The 16,971-nt window shown below is 33.4% G+C and overlaps 4 protein-coding genes across 9 annotated transcripts in view; 2 read left to right on the forward strand and 2 right to left on the reverse strand.

Annotated features, from left to right (window-relative positions):
* Positions 1-7,269, reverse strand: part of Syx1A (Syntaxin 1A) — a 53,019-nt gene extending 45,750 nt beyond the window's left edge. The window contains exons 1-3 of one of the 6 annotated variants that reach the window (XM_065344705.1): positions 6,652-7,269; positions 4,685-4,771; positions 4,423-4,522 (exon numbers count right to left, since the gene is read on the reverse strand). In XM_065344705.1, the coding sequence (XP_065200777.1) occupies positions 4,423-4,522; positions 4,685-4,771; positions 6,652-6,684 (220 nt within the window). In that variant the 5' untranslated portion in view covers positions 6,685-7,269. Of the gene's footprint in view, positions 1-4,422; positions 4,523-4,684; positions 4,772-5,881; positions 6,017-6,651 lie in introns of those variants that run through there. The other 5 variants (XM_065344709.1, XM_065344708.1, XM_065344704.1 and 2 more) reach the window with 5 other exon arrangements.
* Positions 7,270-8,131: 862 nt separating this feature from the next.
* LOC135831874 (putative nuclease HARBI1) lies at positions 8,132-11,608 on the forward strand. Its single transcript, XM_065344703.1, has 2 exons — positions 8,132-9,024; positions 10,058-11,608. The coding sequence occupies exons 1-2, from the start codon at positions 8,798-8,800 to the stop codon at positions 10,920-10,922; spliced, it is 1,092 nt and encodes a 363-aa protein (XP_065200775.1). The 5' UTR covers positions 8,132-8,797; the 3' UTR covers positions 10,923-11,608.
* Positions 11,273-13,893, reverse strand: LOC135831873 (myb/SANT-like DNA-binding domain-containing protein 3). Its single transcript, XM_065344702.1, has 7 exons — positions 13,426-13,893; positions 13,065-13,330; positions 12,803-12,955; positions 12,401-12,685; positions 12,192-12,275; positions 11,848-12,097; positions 11,273-11,758 (listed from the first exon to the last, which is right to left on the reverse strand). The coding sequence occupies exons 1-7, from the start codon at positions 13,554-13,556 to the stop codon at positions 11,668-11,670; spliced, it is 1,260 nt and encodes a 419-aa protein (XP_065200774.1). The 5' UTR covers positions 13,557-13,893; the 3' UTR covers positions 11,273-11,667.
* Positions 13,894-14,667: 774 nt separating this feature from the next.
* Positions 14,668-16,852, forward strand: Ran (RAN, member RAS oncogene family). The gene is made up of 5 exons (XM_065344711.1): positions 14,668-14,827; positions 15,172-15,438; positions 15,601-15,789; positions 15,867-16,037; positions 16,117-16,852. The coding sequence occupies exons 2-5, from the start codon at positions 15,202-15,204 to the stop codon at positions 16,159-16,161; spliced, it is 642 nt and encodes a 213-aa protein (XP_065200783.1). The 5' UTR covers positions 14,668-14,827; positions 15,172-15,201; the 3' UTR covers positions 16,162-16,852.
* The last annotated feature ends 119 nt before the right edge of the window (positions 16,853-16,971 follow it).

Raw genomic sequence — 16,971 nt, forward strand, 5'->3', positions numbered from 1 at the left:
ATGAAAGTAGGCGAAAAAGAAAGATAAGTAGCCGATCGAATTCTGTATTAAATAATTTTTTTAATCCGGGGCGATTGCCAAAAGCGGTGGAGTTTAGTAATATCACGCGCACAATTCACACCATTTAAAGCGCGTTCGCAGCCTTTCTCGTGTCTGCCCGTCGCATTTTACAATGGTAAGTAAAGTACCGAGCAGACACGACCATCCAAAAATACTGTATTACAGATACGTATTCGAGGGTGAATTTCATAGGAACCGGCTATTTTCGACTATTAGTGCGGAATACAGAATTATGTCGCAAAATACAAATGGGACTACCCAGAATATATCGACCCAATTTTAGGATAACTTTTAACATTTTAGCACTTTCTTTTTCTCTCACGCACCCTCGCTGTGTACACGACCGTCGATATGATTACAATATTTTGACCTGTCGGTATTATACATAGGTACGTCGTGAAAAATTTTTTTCAAATCGATTTTCATTTTGATTATTTTGCAATTTTATTGCGAAATCGTAAGGGGGAAAATCAGTGAACGGGTAGATATATTTTTCGTTTTCATTTCGCTCAGACAATATTGATTCACCCACACTCTTGTTTCTATTTACCAGACTTGAACTCTTTTTAAAAAGTGTCTGTTTGCTAATTAAGTCGGTGTCTTTCGTCGGGTATTTTTTTTTTTCGTACTTCGGTCGGAAAACGTACATATAAAGTGTATCGAATCGATTACAGTACGTCTTTTTTATTCCTACACCTTGATGGGGCATTTCGAAGATTTTTTTCTTACTGGATATGACTTAATCGATAGGTAACACTCATTCTTCGCATTAAAGCAATTATCAAAGGTCAACACTGTCTATAGTCACTCGTTCTCGTTCATTTATTGTAGAAAAATTCATCGACTTCTTCCATTTTCGGATAATTTTTCGTACGAGAATTTCATCGTTTTCTTTTGAGCTACATACATAACAGAATACCGCATGTTTGATATTTAAATTTTTTCGTTTATTTTGCAAGCACAGTGCATTGAAGGAAAAAGCACATAGTCTTTATAATTTTGTTTTATTGACAACTGATCCTCTGGATCACTCTGCCCATCGATTTCGTTCTCTTTCTTTTCTTACTGAAACAAGTAAATCCATAGAGCAGCTCGCATGAAAAAATCTTAGCTGTCCATTTTGGAAAAATCAAACACCATACGACGTACGACCCTTAAATTTTTGATGGGACAGCTGAAATTTTTGTAAGCTACCCTATAAATTCTCATATTTGAGGAGTAAAAAAATGAGGGAAATCGATGGCTAAGTCACTGTAGGTTTCCAGTTGAGTAGAACGTTATATGCCAAATGTTTCATGGTAGAAAATATTTCTCAACGCGCTTGTTGCTTCTCTTAATTTCAGACAAAAATTCAAGACTTTTGGTTACTCGTACATGCACCTCAATTGAACATGTTTCCGCTTTCATGGAGTTGAATTCGAATAAATGGTTATAGCTTTCAACTAAGGTAAAGTCCTGATTACCTATGGATCACTTCCATTTTCCTGAGTCTTGAACCCTTACTCAAATGATCATTAACTTCGGTTTACGGCTCCAATCGGTCGTGAGAAATCCTACTAACATGTCAAGGCTTTTGAACACTCAACCAAGAAATCATCGATTTTTCCAAAGGGCAAAAAAGTGGGTTGATAAAATGTCACCTAATATTGGGGATAAATTCGTCGGGTGGGAACTCAATTCATTCTGAAATGGGGAGATCTCTCGAAATGTCTTCTTTGGTAGGTCTAGGTACCCTTAGTTGTCATCTAAGCACAATAATTACTTCATCAAAACATTATTTTCACATCATACCACAATTAATAATCAACACAATATGTCAAAATTTTTACATTTTACAAAAAAATCTAACGAAGACCAACGCAAAAAAAGTGAGATTTTTTTTGCTCATTTGTTACCTCAAAAAAATCGCCATTTTTGATCTCGTAAAATTTTCTTCGGAAAAATCCGCGTTTAATTCATCGTTTTAAAAAAATTCATCTGATTTACAGTTTGAAGTGAAAATTTCAACATTTATTTTTTTGGCTTTACAAAGTTTGCACAATTTTCTGATTTTTTTTTTACTATTTTCTGAAAAGTAACCCCATAGGTAAATCATTCTCAATTGATCAAGTTAGAGGCACTTTACTTACATATTTTATTCGCAACGCACAAGCAATTTTTGGAACTAAAAAATTGGGATGAGTACAGCCAAGTGTCAACAGAAACAAATTCCACCTTTCCTCCTCCTTCTCCCACCACCCCATTTTAAACGTTATAAGAACTAAGATTCAAAAAAAGATTCTTTGATTCATTTCTTTTCGTTCTTGCATTCGGTGTCAGTAATAATTAAATGTAAAAGAGGTAACAAATTTTTTTGCTCGAAATCTTTTTCGGAAAAATATCCAACTATAGGCATGCGTCAATCGACTAAAATCTCATCCGAATAAAAACTCGTCTACGACAAAAGTATAACCGTCGTCGATAAATTTTATGCGATAAATTAAATAGTTATTTAATCAATGTAGTCTGCACAATGTTTTTTCAACTTTTTAAACAAAGCTTTATTATTTTTTTTTTTTAGAGGTAATTTAAAAGCTTTACATCGCATCATCTATCTCCATGGTATCGAAATATCGTTTAGTTGTAATAGCATTTTTAAAACACGTACTTTTTTCAAAAAAGTTTACATCACGAACTTTGAACTCCCTTGCTACAATGAGAAATTTTTTTGATTAATGATACCGTTTTACTTTAGATACAGTTGCATGGGAAAGAAACAAGTACCAGTAATAAACTTGAAAACTAAAACATTACGCTTTTGCTTATCGTACGCTCTCTCACTCCTCTTCATCCTTCATCTTTCTCTAGTTGTTTTTCGATTAGAAAACCAAGCTTTTTTTTTTCAAGGGTTACTTCGGATGTCAAAACACCGGAAAATATTTATGGCGATTATGGTGACATTCATCAACCTAATTTATGTAGCTTTTGATATAAGCTGGGCAAAACATTTCAAATTCATTTGATGTGAAATTTATTAAGTACCTATTTATGACATAATTGAGACAAATAGGGTGATTTGAATGAAGTCGAATTTATTTCGGAACAAATAGATGCGATTTGACAACTTTTTTTTTCGTAAATAATTCCAGCGAAAATTGTTTTTTTGAATTTCCGCATCAAATATGCTTCATAAATGGGCATACGAAGTGTAAATTAGTGTAACTTCAAAACAACTAAGCTTCACTAGCGTGCCGATCAATAAAGAAAAAACTCAGCCTGTAAACACTTTAACCATTCATATGTACTTATTACAAGCCATTAGTTCATTCTCAAACGTGAATAACTATACTTTTTAAAATGAAATGTGAGAGAAAAAAATTTACCCTACTCTACTCGTTACTTTTCAACATATTTACCAAAAATCATGTTTTGTATTTTCGACTAAGAAGTAGAAACTTCAACAGAAAAGTTTCAAATCTTTGAAAATTATTCACCAAGAACTTATTTGAATTGAAAATGTCAACGACGACAAAAAATATATGAAATACAATCGTGACAAATTATCGCCACCGTAACTCACGTTTCCCCAGCTCTTACTGGGTTGTGTCGAAAAAAAAATAATTCTAAAATGAGCGTAAAAACGAAAATGACTTCCCAACACCCGCAACTCATCTTTTAACGACAATCGTAAAAAATACGATAAATGTTTCACATTCACCACTATTTCCTACTCGTGAGAAGAAGAAAAAACTATGGAGTACGACCAAAAAAGACCGATAAAAAAATGACAAATGATGAAACTTGAATGAATTCGAAGACGTATCTACCTACACAGAAATGACAAAATAACTCATTTCCAATACGTACTTATTAAAATTCGTTGAAATCGAGTTTATCGAAAACGAAATAATTATAGGTACAATTTCGAATTATACATCAAAATCATCATTGCATTACTAAAATTCTACTTTTTCATCCAAGTGCAGAGTTATTTTGAAGCTCTTAATTATTCTATTCAATAAATTAACACAGTAGATACAATTTTTTTTTTAAAATCTCTTCGAAAATGAGTAAAAATAATTTCCTAAATTTTTGTAGGAAAATAATGTGCTCTCCTAGCACGTTTTTCATGTTATCAATACAGCTAATTTAAGCATAAGCTGCTATTTTTTCTGCATTGAATAACACCTCATAACGATTTCAATTACCACCAAGAAGGGTTGATTATGTTCTGTCTCATTCATACATACTTACTGTATGAACAGAATGATTGTTAATATCATCGTGATACAATGACGGAAAAGATTTAAAACTGAATAACTGAAGCTTATGCAAAATGTCTTTCAATAATATATCGATCGATATAATATGAAAAGTACTTACTTTCATCTGTTTGTGGTGCAGAAAGAATTGCACTGTGCTTTTTCTTTACTTCTTCCACATTCGCCTGTATTCTATCGATCATCTCTCTGATCTCTTCCACCTGTAACGATTAATTAAGTATTAGACATTATACATAAAAGATGTTTCATTTTAATTGGATATTCGTTTCATGGAATTTAAAACAGATTGAAATAAACGCAATAATCAACGCATATAAAAATTTTGTTTAAAAAAAATATTAAAAAAATCATAATGTATTCACCTCTGCAAAAAACTCATCCATGAATCCATCTCGGGGCTCCACCGTGACAGCGACGTCCTCTGGAATCTCGTCATCGTCACTTTGAGCCTGAAAGAAGTATAAATATTATTATTTATTTATTGAGTTAGCTTAATCAATTCGTTTTCTGAAATTGATCAATAAACGTTTAATTTCCACTGACTCTTGATCATAATGCGGGGAGAAATACCGAATTCTTCGCACAGATTTACACCTCATAATTTACGAGTACCTAGGTAATTCATTCAAATTCTCGTATGTTTTGAAGTATTGAAAGCTTCTTTTTCGAGATTTTTATCCAAAATATGTACTATGATTTTACATTTCAACACTTAATGTAAACTAACACAACGAAAACAGATTATCAACTTCCGTTCAATGCCACATTAAAATTGATTGTAACATCGAAACAAAGCTATGAACCGTGTGGCTCTGGCTTCCAATGAATAATTGTTGCTATCTTTAAAAACAGTAGAAGATCTACGATTATTTGGAACTCTTCAAACTAGACTGGGTATTCGAGGATTAATATTATAACGTCAAAAAATAATTCAAAATATAATATTCGAAGGTTGAATATCAGCGCTCAGCGCAAGAGAAAGTATGGAGCTTTATAGATTCAACTAATAGCATAAACGATGCACGAAAATTAACAAAAAAATATGTATAAAATAAAAAGATAGTTTAGTGATTAGATAACATTGCATACCCAAATAATTTTGATAATTCGATAATTTTACTAAAATACAAAATCATTTAAAATAGCGGTAATTATAACAAAAAGGTTGAGAGATACGTAAGCAATTACACGAATATGGGAATGTATAATTAAGTATATTTTTCGACTGATAAAAGTCTCTCAATTGTTATTAAATATTACCATTTTTCTTATGATCTTGTTTTTTCTTTCGAGATTTTTGTAGAGAGAAAAAAACACCAGGTACACTAATCTCTTAACTGATACACAAGTAAAACAGAAACTATTATGGTAATTCGAGTTGAAAAGCAGATGTCCAAAAATTTCTGTTTTAATAACGGAATCGCCTTCAAAATTTGGTAATGAATTCTATCCAGAAAAAAAACACAGTAGCGAAGGAATCGGTAATCTCCCATGATTGTGGATTTAAACGTTTATAACCAGACACGATTTTGCAAGTAAATGGGAATAAACAGAATCACCGTTCGAAAAAAATGAATTGGTCGATAACGTGCGGACATTTTCACGACACTCTGCGAAGCAACCATACCACTAACTCTTTGAAGAAAGATAATATTTAAAAAATAGCAATGCTCAATAAATTAACTACAGCTAGATAAGATAAACTTGAGTACTCTTCATTTTTTTCGGCTTACTAATTCTAAATATTATGTTGTGCTCAGTTGTAAGTGATCAATGAGTAATCGTAGGATTATCTAGTCTGCTGTATTAAATAATGAATCATTTTTTCGCGGTCGGTATGCCATTCTGGAGATGAAAATGGATTCATCAACGTGGGCAGATCTACACCAATATTATACCACGAGTACACAGGTCAATTTGAAAAATATTTTATGAGAACGAATATGGATCAAGTTGATGGATATATCCGATTCATATCATACAATCGAGCGATTCATAGAAATACTTTGAAAGTTGATGCAATAGATTCGTTGTTTTTCCTGAAATCCAAGCAACTAGAAGCATAGAACAGATCGTGAGATTGAACGAACACATAGAATTACTATTCAACGAATAATTGGGATCAGATGCAGAAAAGATTATGCAGCAAATTGTCATTTTCTGAGCAATAATACATTGAAATACGAGTTTGAACTAAGGTGTGCTTGTTTTTACAACCGAAGCTTCCATTCAATGACATACATCAAGATATCAGCAGTATCGTTTGCATCGCAGAGTGATCGTTTACCAGTGTGTTATAAGGTAGTAAAATCATTCAAAGAATAATTACCGCTTTCAATGCTGGTAACCTGTCTTTTGTCATTTTGAAAACACCGCAAATATTACAGCGATAGCGAAAAAATCAAACACACTTCATTTCACACGCGAAACACGACAAACAACATCGGATCACAGCGTACACATTAAAATTTGGTACTTCTTGGGACAAAATTCTCACAAAATCAATACCGAACAAACCCTGTAAAAGTATGAACGTACAGATTTGCGCTTGAGCAGATTTGTTTCCCAATCTTGGACAGAAGAGTGAAGAGCGTGTACATAACGCCCATCAAATGTAGCAAAAAACTTTTTCCGAGTATTTTACCACTATCACATATCTACCTTTAGAAACGTTGCAAAAAAGTTATCAATTATAAATCAAATTTGATCATAATTAACGTATTTCTCGATAGTATTCAACTTAACTAATGACTGGACGAGATTGACGAGAGTAAAACTAAAATTGCAGCCCCAAGCCAAGTTCATTTCAAGTGTTTACACTTCATATTTTATCATTACGCGACGACGTTGACCAAACCAAAATCAACTGATATGAGTAATGCAGCAAAACTGAAAGATCACGTGGTCCGATTGGAATGTTGACCACGTCGTTTTTTGATTCTGATTCAGCTTCCGTCTTCCCCTGTTCTTTTCTTTTCAGTTTTCTGAATGAACATCTCGAGTGAATGAAATGAATAATAATAATAATGAACGATCGTGTAGATCAGAAAAATGATTGGTCGTGCTCTTAGTGTTGTTTTGTTTTTGATTTTTGAGGAAAATATGAATACTATATAAATATTATTCTGAATTATATAATATTTCTTATTCATCTGACGTATTCTCCATCTAACTAATGAAACTTTTGCTTCGTTTTAAAAACTCATCACTTCATCAGTCATCATGATCGTGATCTAAAATAGTCCTCGTATTTAATATAGTTCCTTGTAAGTTGTCAGTCATCGTCGAATGGAGATGCGACGGACTCGAGTAACTCGACGAGTACGAGTAGACGAGACGTTTCATTGAATTTATGAATTATTATATTATTTGAAAATATTCGTGTCTCCTCAATATGGGATGGGATGGGATGGGATGGGAAGTACTATGAAAGCAGAAAGACGGAAACATTGAATTTTTAAATTTTATTGAGAAATGAGAACTGAACTGAGAAGAAGTATCAGGAAAATTAAATTTGTGCTCTTAAAAAGTTCAGAGTTGAAAATAGCTGTCGGCACTTCGGCAGTCGGCAGTGTCGGCTGTCGGCTGAGTAAAGTTGGATTACTTGGATTGGAGAAATGGAGATGGAGTATTGGGAGTTGGATTTTGAAATTTTTTTCAAAAAATTGAAAAAATTCAAAATCCAACACTTTTTGTTGATTGACGTTGAAAAGAATACATTACGGTAAAATATAATATTTTACAGGTAATTCAGGTAATTGATTTGTAATTTCTGTTTTGATGAAAAAAAAAAATAAAAAGTGTCTGATGAAATGTGACTGTTATTTGGAAAAGGATGCTTCGGGTGAAGAACGTAAATTTTCAGTACAGCCAAAAAACCAAAAAGGGCCAGAAAAAATCCAAATTTTTTTTGTTTTATTTTCTTGTAGCTGACCTCCGTGAAATTTATTTTAAGCATGAGCAAGTGCCCATGAGTATTTTTTTCACAGTGTGACGACTGTCGGAATTTTTCGATGATTTGTCATGATTTTTATGAATCGCTTCCAACCTTACAACAATGCTCTTAAAATAAGAAAAATAACGTATAATAAAATCAAAAAATGAAGAAAACGTCACAATTTAAATAGTTTTGATAAAAAAAAAAATAATAGAACATGAGTCGTGAAAAAGTTTTTTTGATTGATTGTCGTGACTCGTGAGTTGCTCATAGCTACCTAGGGCCACTTGTACCACAAACAGTTAAACTACAGTCAAGAGTTGAACCAAGTTCAGTAGGAAAAGTGTGTTGTACCAATCTCGTTCAACTCTTGAACTGTAGTTAAATTTAACTCGCCAATTTCGGCCGGTTAAACTACAGTTAACTGAACTTCAGAACCCAACACTGATAAACTTCGTAAACATACGCTGTTATCAACGTGCATGGCGATTATTGATTATTAATTTTTGAGTTTTAAGTAATAAATAAAAAATCTCTAATGTCGATGTACTCAGATGATGATGAAAATCTTACATCAGACGAAGATTTTCAAGAGTTGGTTTACAAGATTGCGTTTCCGCGCCGAAAAAAAAAATTTAGACATCGAATAGATCATTTTGTAGAATGGAATGAACAAGAATTTTTAGATCGATTTCGTCTCTCGAAATCAACCGTTATGTATTTAGTTGAAAAACTAAAATCTAAAATCAGTTCACGAACTACCAGGTAAATTACATACAACAAATATACCATTCAAATGTAACCTTATATGAGGATTTTTTTGTGTACTTTGAGCCATGCCGGAAACCTGATTCGCCATTCATCCAGCAAGCAATAATAATTATTTCCATTACGCAGTGCCAGGATTCCTCTACTCCCTATTATAAAAGGTACTCCATCAACAGAACACCGCAGTTCCGATTATTTTTCATTAAAAAATGACACACAAAATTCACTTCATCACTTCCAATGTTTATTAAATTTTTCATCATCTCCGCTGGGCAATTTCAGTAATTTGTACGATCACTTTCAATAGTTCAATATTATGCATATTATTTGAGCTCTGAAAGCTCCGGCATTGTACTCTTCACAGCAAAACACATGATTCCAGTTTGCAGTTTCTTCAGACAGATCTTTCTGATGTTTGTACGAGTAATACTGCTATGCAATATCAATCAAATGTGACATGTTGCACGTTTAAAATATATTTTGATTCTCAAAGAACAGATGAAACTCAACTTTGGCTTCCGTATTCCAGTTTGCTCACCTGACACAGTGTAATAGAAATAATCTTTCGGAATATCTGTTTATTTGAAGTGATTAGTGAATAATTACTAATTATAAAAATGATACTTACTAGAAATTATCAGTACAGCTGCAGCATCTACGCATAACTTTGGCGATCAACTTTTCAATTGGGTTTGCAGCCTTCTAATGTAATCACAATTCATGGCCTGATATGATTATTTGCGTTGAAGAATTAAAATTAAGAACAATAAAATGCAAAAAAGGTTACAGCAGCGGAGAAATGATCATTACTTTTGGCACTTTATAATACTTTTACACAGAAACATGCATGTGTTTAGTTCACTATTCACGATGCTCAGGATGTTTACTTTGATGATTACTGATATGCCCATGCTAGCACTCAAAAATGGCACATCCACCGTACCCAAAGAAAAACTTGCTCACAAACGGCTACCTTCACTTACTTCTCATAAGTGGGGTACTTTAATAATAATTATGATGCATTTTTCAGAAATAATGCACTCACTGCACGCGAAAAAGTACTGTTAACGCTACGATATTACGCTACAGGCTCAATGATAAAAGTAGCTGCAGATTTTGTTGGCGTACACGAGTCTACTGCCAGCCGCGTTATCCGACTCGTCTCCTACTATTTGGCGCGTCTGAGACCAGAATTTATCGAGTACCCAACCTCTGAAGAAGAACTAAGTGAAATACGGCAAGGATTTTTCAATATTGCACAGTTCCCTCGGTGTATTGGCGCAGTCGACTGCACTCACGTAAAAATACTATCTCCTGGTGGCCAGGATGCTGAAATTTTTCGCAACAGAAAACGTTTCTTTTCATATAACGTTCAAGCTGTATGCGATTCTAACCTGCGATTTCTAAACGTTGTCTGTCGATGGCCTGGTAGTTCACATGATTCTACAATATTTAATAATTCATCTATAAAGTATAAATTTGAAGATGGAGAATTCGGAAATGACTTGTTGGTGGGTGATGGAGGATATGGTGTTCGGAATTACCTCATTACTCCACTTCGAAATCCCATCACTGCCGCTGAAAAAAAATTCAATTTCGCACAAATTCGAACCAGAAACCCCATAGAACGCACTTTTGGGGTATGGAAACGACGTTTTCCGATTTTAGCGGTGGGTATCAATTTAGAAGTGACCTCTGTTGAAATGGTGGTTACAGCTACTGCTGTATTGCATAACATTGCAAGATTTTTCGGTGATGCAATGCCTGCAGTGGAGCGTGGGATTGAAAGGTTGGTGGATTTAACGGAGTTTGATGCCGAAGAATTTGCTGTGCCACCAATTAATGTAAATCAGATCCAAAGAGATACCTTAATCAATTACTTCGATGCACTATAATTAAAAATAAAATTCTTTATTGTTTATGAAATAATTTTGAAACGGAGTATGTAATACGAATTCAATAAAAAAAACGAAGTTCTACAAGTTCTATTCAATGCATTTCCCCATGAAATATTAGTAATAAATAATAATAAGATTTTCAGTTGTATGTTGATAAAAGGAAGAGAAAAATGAAAAATCATGTTGCAAAACTTGAATCAAAGTTCTTTTTTTATTTGTTTTTTAATCTCTTTTCCGGCATTGCAAACCATCTTCTTATAGAATGAACTGTTTCAGAGTGTTCTAATTTTTCAAAATAATTTCACCCATCTACGTTAGTAATAGAAAAACTTGACCAACTTGAGAAATATGAACAAAAAACGCATTTATTTCTAGAAAAAAAATGAGACCAATACTTCTCAAATGACTCAAATTAATAATTAAAAATGAAACAACGAACACAATCGTGCTGCCGCAGCAGTGAAATCACATCAATTGAAAATAAAAATAATTAACACTCTTGTTGCCACAGCAAGGAGACATCAATTAAAAATAAAAACACACTTGCTGCCACAGCAGTAAAAACACATCGATTCATAATAAAAGTAATTAAGAATTGCTTCCACCTTCCACAGCAGTAAAAACACATTGATTAAAAATAAAAATAATTAACACTTACTGCCAGAACAGTAAAAACACATCCATTCACGATGAAAATAATTAACATTCGCTGCCACCTGCCACAGCAGTAAAAATACATTGATTAAAAATAAAAATAATTAACACTTGCTGCCAGAACAGTAAAAACACATCCATTCATAATGAGAATAATTAACATTCGCTGCCAACTGCCACTGCAGTAAAAACAGATCGATTAAAAAAAAAAACAATGAACATTCGGACATTCCCTAAAATCAAAAAATTTCATTAAAATTATACAGACTCTTTATCCAGCTGCTTTTGCAGTATTTTCATTTTCAGGTGATGCTCATCGAGCATCAACCTGATCCTGAGCTCAATCTCCTCTTCCTCTTTGGAAAGTATACGTTCATGTTTATCTTTTTTCTGTTGTAATTCTAAACAATGTTTCTCTTGGAACGACTTCTTCTGCAGTTCAATCAACGTCCGTTTTTCCCCGGCCCATTTAGAGAGCTGGTCTTCGTATATACGGCGGCGTTTTGTGAATTCCGATTCTGCAACACAGTAGGATACACTCAGCATTAGTGACAAATGACTAAGTACATACATAAATTTTTGAATCAATTCCTGTAATAATTATCTACTTACGTTTTGATGAGTTTTCTTGAGTACCTGCATTTGATTCTTTTTGCTTGTTTTTGTTTGCTTGACGTTTTCTATTCCATTCTTCATCTAACAATAACAATTACGATTCACATTATTTTAAAAGGTAATAATTTGTAAAAGGAAACGAATTTTTTAAGTGTAGTATTGAAATGAATCATCAAACAAAATATGTATTCAAAATTAGTACTTACATTCCGATTGAGAGATATCAGTATCCTTATTCGATGTTTTTGGCAGAGCACTTGAGTTTTGAGAATTCTGTACTGTATTTGCTGCATTCGGTGCTGTTATATTTTTGGACCTCAGTGGTTCACTTCTTATGATTAATTTCCGAGCCCTAATAGCTTCAAAATCGGGATCATCGGATGTATTTGCTGTATTCGGTGCTGTTACATTTTTGGACCTCAGTTGTTCATTTCTTAAGAGTAATTGCCGAGCCCTAATAGCTTCGAATTCGGCATCATCGGATCCTGTGCCTGTAATTTGATAAAATGATTAAAAATGATAATGTAGACAGAAAATCAGAATATTACAGGTAACCAATTCTTGCAGCTGAAGGAGTAGGTTGAACTATAGATAAATTGCATACGAACCTACGTTATCTGTATTCTGAGTATGTACTTCTACTTCCTCAACGTCATCAATTACTTGCTCAGCATATCCGTTAGCATGATTGTTGTTATAATCAATTTCCGTTTCTTGAATATACGAGTCTAAAATTACAGGATGAAACGCTGACGTTTGTTCTAGAAAACATAAATGAAATGAAAAATGTACATCTTTCTTCATTTAAGCAAACATCACATCATTGAATTGAATATCACAAGGTAGGTGTGTTGATTTTAAATTACATACCATTATCACAATCAAAATGTGAATCCTCTCCAGTCATTCTGGGACCTAACATTTCGGCTATGTCGTGCTCAGTTTCTGTGAATTTTACAGCCAACGGCGGTCCTCCTCCGGTTCCAGCTACGTGACGTTTTTCCTCCGCATATTTCTGTTTTGCTCGTTTTTTAATGTTTTCGTACTTGTTTTTCAAAGTGGAAACATCGCGAAATTCTCCCAACGCCAGCTGATTGAATTCAGCCTCAATTTTCTTCCAGGTTGCTTTTTTTAAACTGTTTTGAAAACATGATTCAAATAATTAACTACCCAAATCAAATGTATAAAAGATGAGAACATGATGATGAAAATGAAACTGTACTGTACTTACTTATTATTATTTGATCCGGTACTTTTATTTTCAATAATCGGTTTGTACCTTTTCAGTACTCGAATCAAGGTGTTCTCCTCTGCAGTTGAGAAATTTGTAGCTCTTTTCATTTTCCCTTTAATATTCTCCATTTTTCAAAAAAATTCACAGTTTTTAACACGACGAAAATTAATAAAACGCCAAGGTTTCAATTAAAAATAATAAAATATGCTGCAACCGGCAACCATCGACTGTTTACTTTACGAATTCAAGTTGCAACTCGAATACAATCATCAAAACCACAGAAATAGCTCACGGAAACACTAGTCACGTATTCCATCACGCAGTCATGCGTACCTAAACGTAGATCACCAAACGGAAGAATGGTACAACACAACGGTGAGTTGAACTAGGATCAAAGATGAACGGAGTTCACATGAACTGCAGTTAACTTCAGAATTGTACAAGTGGCCCCTACACTAACAAAACTACCTACTTTTTGATCTTTCAAGTTTCAACTGAGAACATAAGCACAAAATGCGGGTCTTCTGGTTTTACTTTCATGTTGTCTATGAATAATTCAATTTTAATGTTGATTCTTACATTTTAAAATTTTTTTTTTCATTTTATTTTTACATCATCTTATTCTCAACTTGAACCATTTTTTTCTGCTTTCTAAGAGGCATAGAAAATTTATTTTCATAGTTGAGGAAATTTCAAGCATACCATTGAATTCAGCATTAAATTTGCTACAATGTGACATCAATTTATCAATTCTATTTTTTTCAGGTATCTTCACTAGGAAAGATAGAAGGTAAACTTTGAACTGCCTTTTCTCCACTTCAAAAAAAATTATGACATCACATTTTTTCAACTTCTTTTGATCAGAGCTCCATCAATTTTTGCTGCTATTGCAAAAATGAATACACCATTCGAATCAGCATGAAATTCTCTATCAGAAAACCTATAAATCTCACTTATGCCCTTCTTCACCCGAAGCATTCCTATCCAAATAACAGTCACAAATGAGGTTTGTTCGTTTTTAACCAGGTTTCTTACCCGGGTAAGGTTAAATCCAGAGACCTGTTATAGGTCTTTGGTTAAATCAGGGGTAAAAAGTGGAGAGCGGAGTAAGGAGAGTAAGGAAAGTGTAGACCCGGTTAGACCGAGTAATAAAAACGAACAAACCTATGATGAAAATGAAAAATGAAATTCTTTATGAATCGAGGCATTCTGAAATATCGATATCTTAACGAACGATGCTCCTCACTTCAACGATGAGAAAAAATATCGCTTGAATTTCAATGGGTAATTTTTGGAAACGGACACACTCGGAATATCCTTGTATATTGTAGAATTTGAGTTACCCGGTTCTAAATTCTGAAGTGAAACAGTGAAATTAGTGTATTTAATTGATTATCAGGTAAGATTCGACAGACAAGTTGCTATTTAGTGCTAGATAAGATATCCAGAAATCATGATAATTCACTATCGAAGGGTATTCTAATGTTGCTCGGTTTTCTGTTACAACATATTGTCTTCATGGCGGGAATACTACAATGATATAATAGTTCATCGATATAGATGCTACATTAAAAATTCACTGTTGAAAACTAAGTTTTGTTCAGGACCACCACCGATTTGAAATTGAGAAACTATACCCCATTCGAAAATAACCTGTGTTTACGAACATTGAACTGCTAACGATTAGGCGATTAACGTATGTGTATGTAAATGTATAGTAATTATTACTTCGTTTGATTGCAGAACTTGATTGAATTACCACCAAGATTAAGGATGGGTGACGATATGCCAACTTTTAAATGCGTCTTGGTCGGCGACGGAGGTACCGGCAAAACAACTTTCGTCAAAAGACATTTAACGGGTGAATTCGAGAAACGATATGTGGCCACTTTAGGTGTAGAAGTGCATCCGTTAGTATTTCATACAAATCGTGGAGCGATCCGTTTCAATGTTTGGGATACTGCTGGACAAGAAAAATTCGGAGGACTTCGAGATGGATATTATATTCAAGTGAGTAGCGTTTCATTCCATCATTATTCGTTTGTTACGGTGTGTGGTGCAATCAACCCATTTTTTGCCTATGCTATGACAATATTCATAGCCTATTCGGCGCGATGTTACATTAAATTATATGCTCATGCTAATATTGGTTCAACTGATCCGCCTTTATAGGGTCAATGTGCTATCATAATGTTCGATGTGACCAGTCGAGTAACTTACAAAAATGTTCCTAACTGGCATCGAGATCTTGTTCGTGTCTGCGAAAATATTCCGATTGTATTGTGTGGCAACAAAGTTGACATCAAAGATCGCAAAGTGAAAGCTAAAACAATTGTATTTCATAGGAAAAAGAATTTACAAGTGAGAAGTTTGATTTGATGCGGTAGATAAGTGTTTTGAGTATTGAATTAATTTCTTTTTTAATGATTTGATTTCAGTATTACGATATCAGTGCCAAGTCGAATTACAACTTTGAAAAACCGTTTTTGTGGTTAGCGCGGAAATTAATAGGCGATCCGAATTTGGAATTCGTCGCCATGCCAGCCTTAGTCCCTCCGGAAATCACTATGGACCCTACCTGGCAGACACAGATTGAAAAAGATTTAAAAGTAAAATCCTCCTACTTTTGCGTGTTCATTGTAATGTATTCAATTTTCATTGTTTATATATATATATATTTTTTTTCAGGAAGCGCAAGATACAGCTTTGCCCGAAGACGACGAGGATTTGTGATGAAATGCTTTTTCGTCGGGTTAATAAACAATTTTGTTTTAATTTTTTAAATAAGCTTTTTTTATTTTACTTATGAAGGGAATTCCCGCTAATGATTTGTGTATTCTATTTTATAACTGTTTCGAATAAGGCTTTTCATAATTTATGTACTATCTGTATTCACTCTGTTCTATCAAGTTGAACGAGATAAAACTTATAAAACGAATAAAATCCGTTCTAAATACATTCCTGAATTTTTTGGCGAAAAAGGTACCAATTATATTTTGTAATGAAGGTGATTTTCAAAGAATTCCGTATTTCAGAACGACATTTGAAACTTGCCTGTTTTGTTCACTACGATGTGTTGTCCTTCAAAAATGTTTCGAGATCTTAAAATCGTTTATTCGGATATTCACGTAACTTCTCTGTATATATTACTTTTGTCTGTTATACTTTGTATTACTATTTAATAAATATGAAATATACATATTCTTCGTCTTCAAAATTAGTGATAGCGTATTTTTATTACAGTTACTTATGTAAATTCATTTATTGCAGTTGAATTTAATGTGAGATTTGAGACTTGAGTACTTTCGGTGTTTTGAACTAAGTATTTTCATTATGTTATTTAATAGTATGCTTCGAGGTCGTAAAACATACCTTTGAACTCTTTAATGGTTTAATATTGAAATATATTCAGTTTTTTATGTAACTGGTGATTTTTTCACTTGAAAGTAGATTCAAGAGGTTGAAATAACAGCATTGGCTGCATTAGTTTTCATTATTCAAGTGACTAGTATTACGCTAATACATACTTGTTCAGTCGATTAT

Source organism: Planococcus citri, chromosome 1, assembly GCF_950023065.1.
Source record: "Planococcus citri chromosome 1, ihPlaCitr1.1, whole genome shotgun sequence".
NCBI lineage: Eukaryota > Metazoa > Arthropoda > Insecta > Hemiptera > Pseudococcidae > Planococcus > Planococcus citri.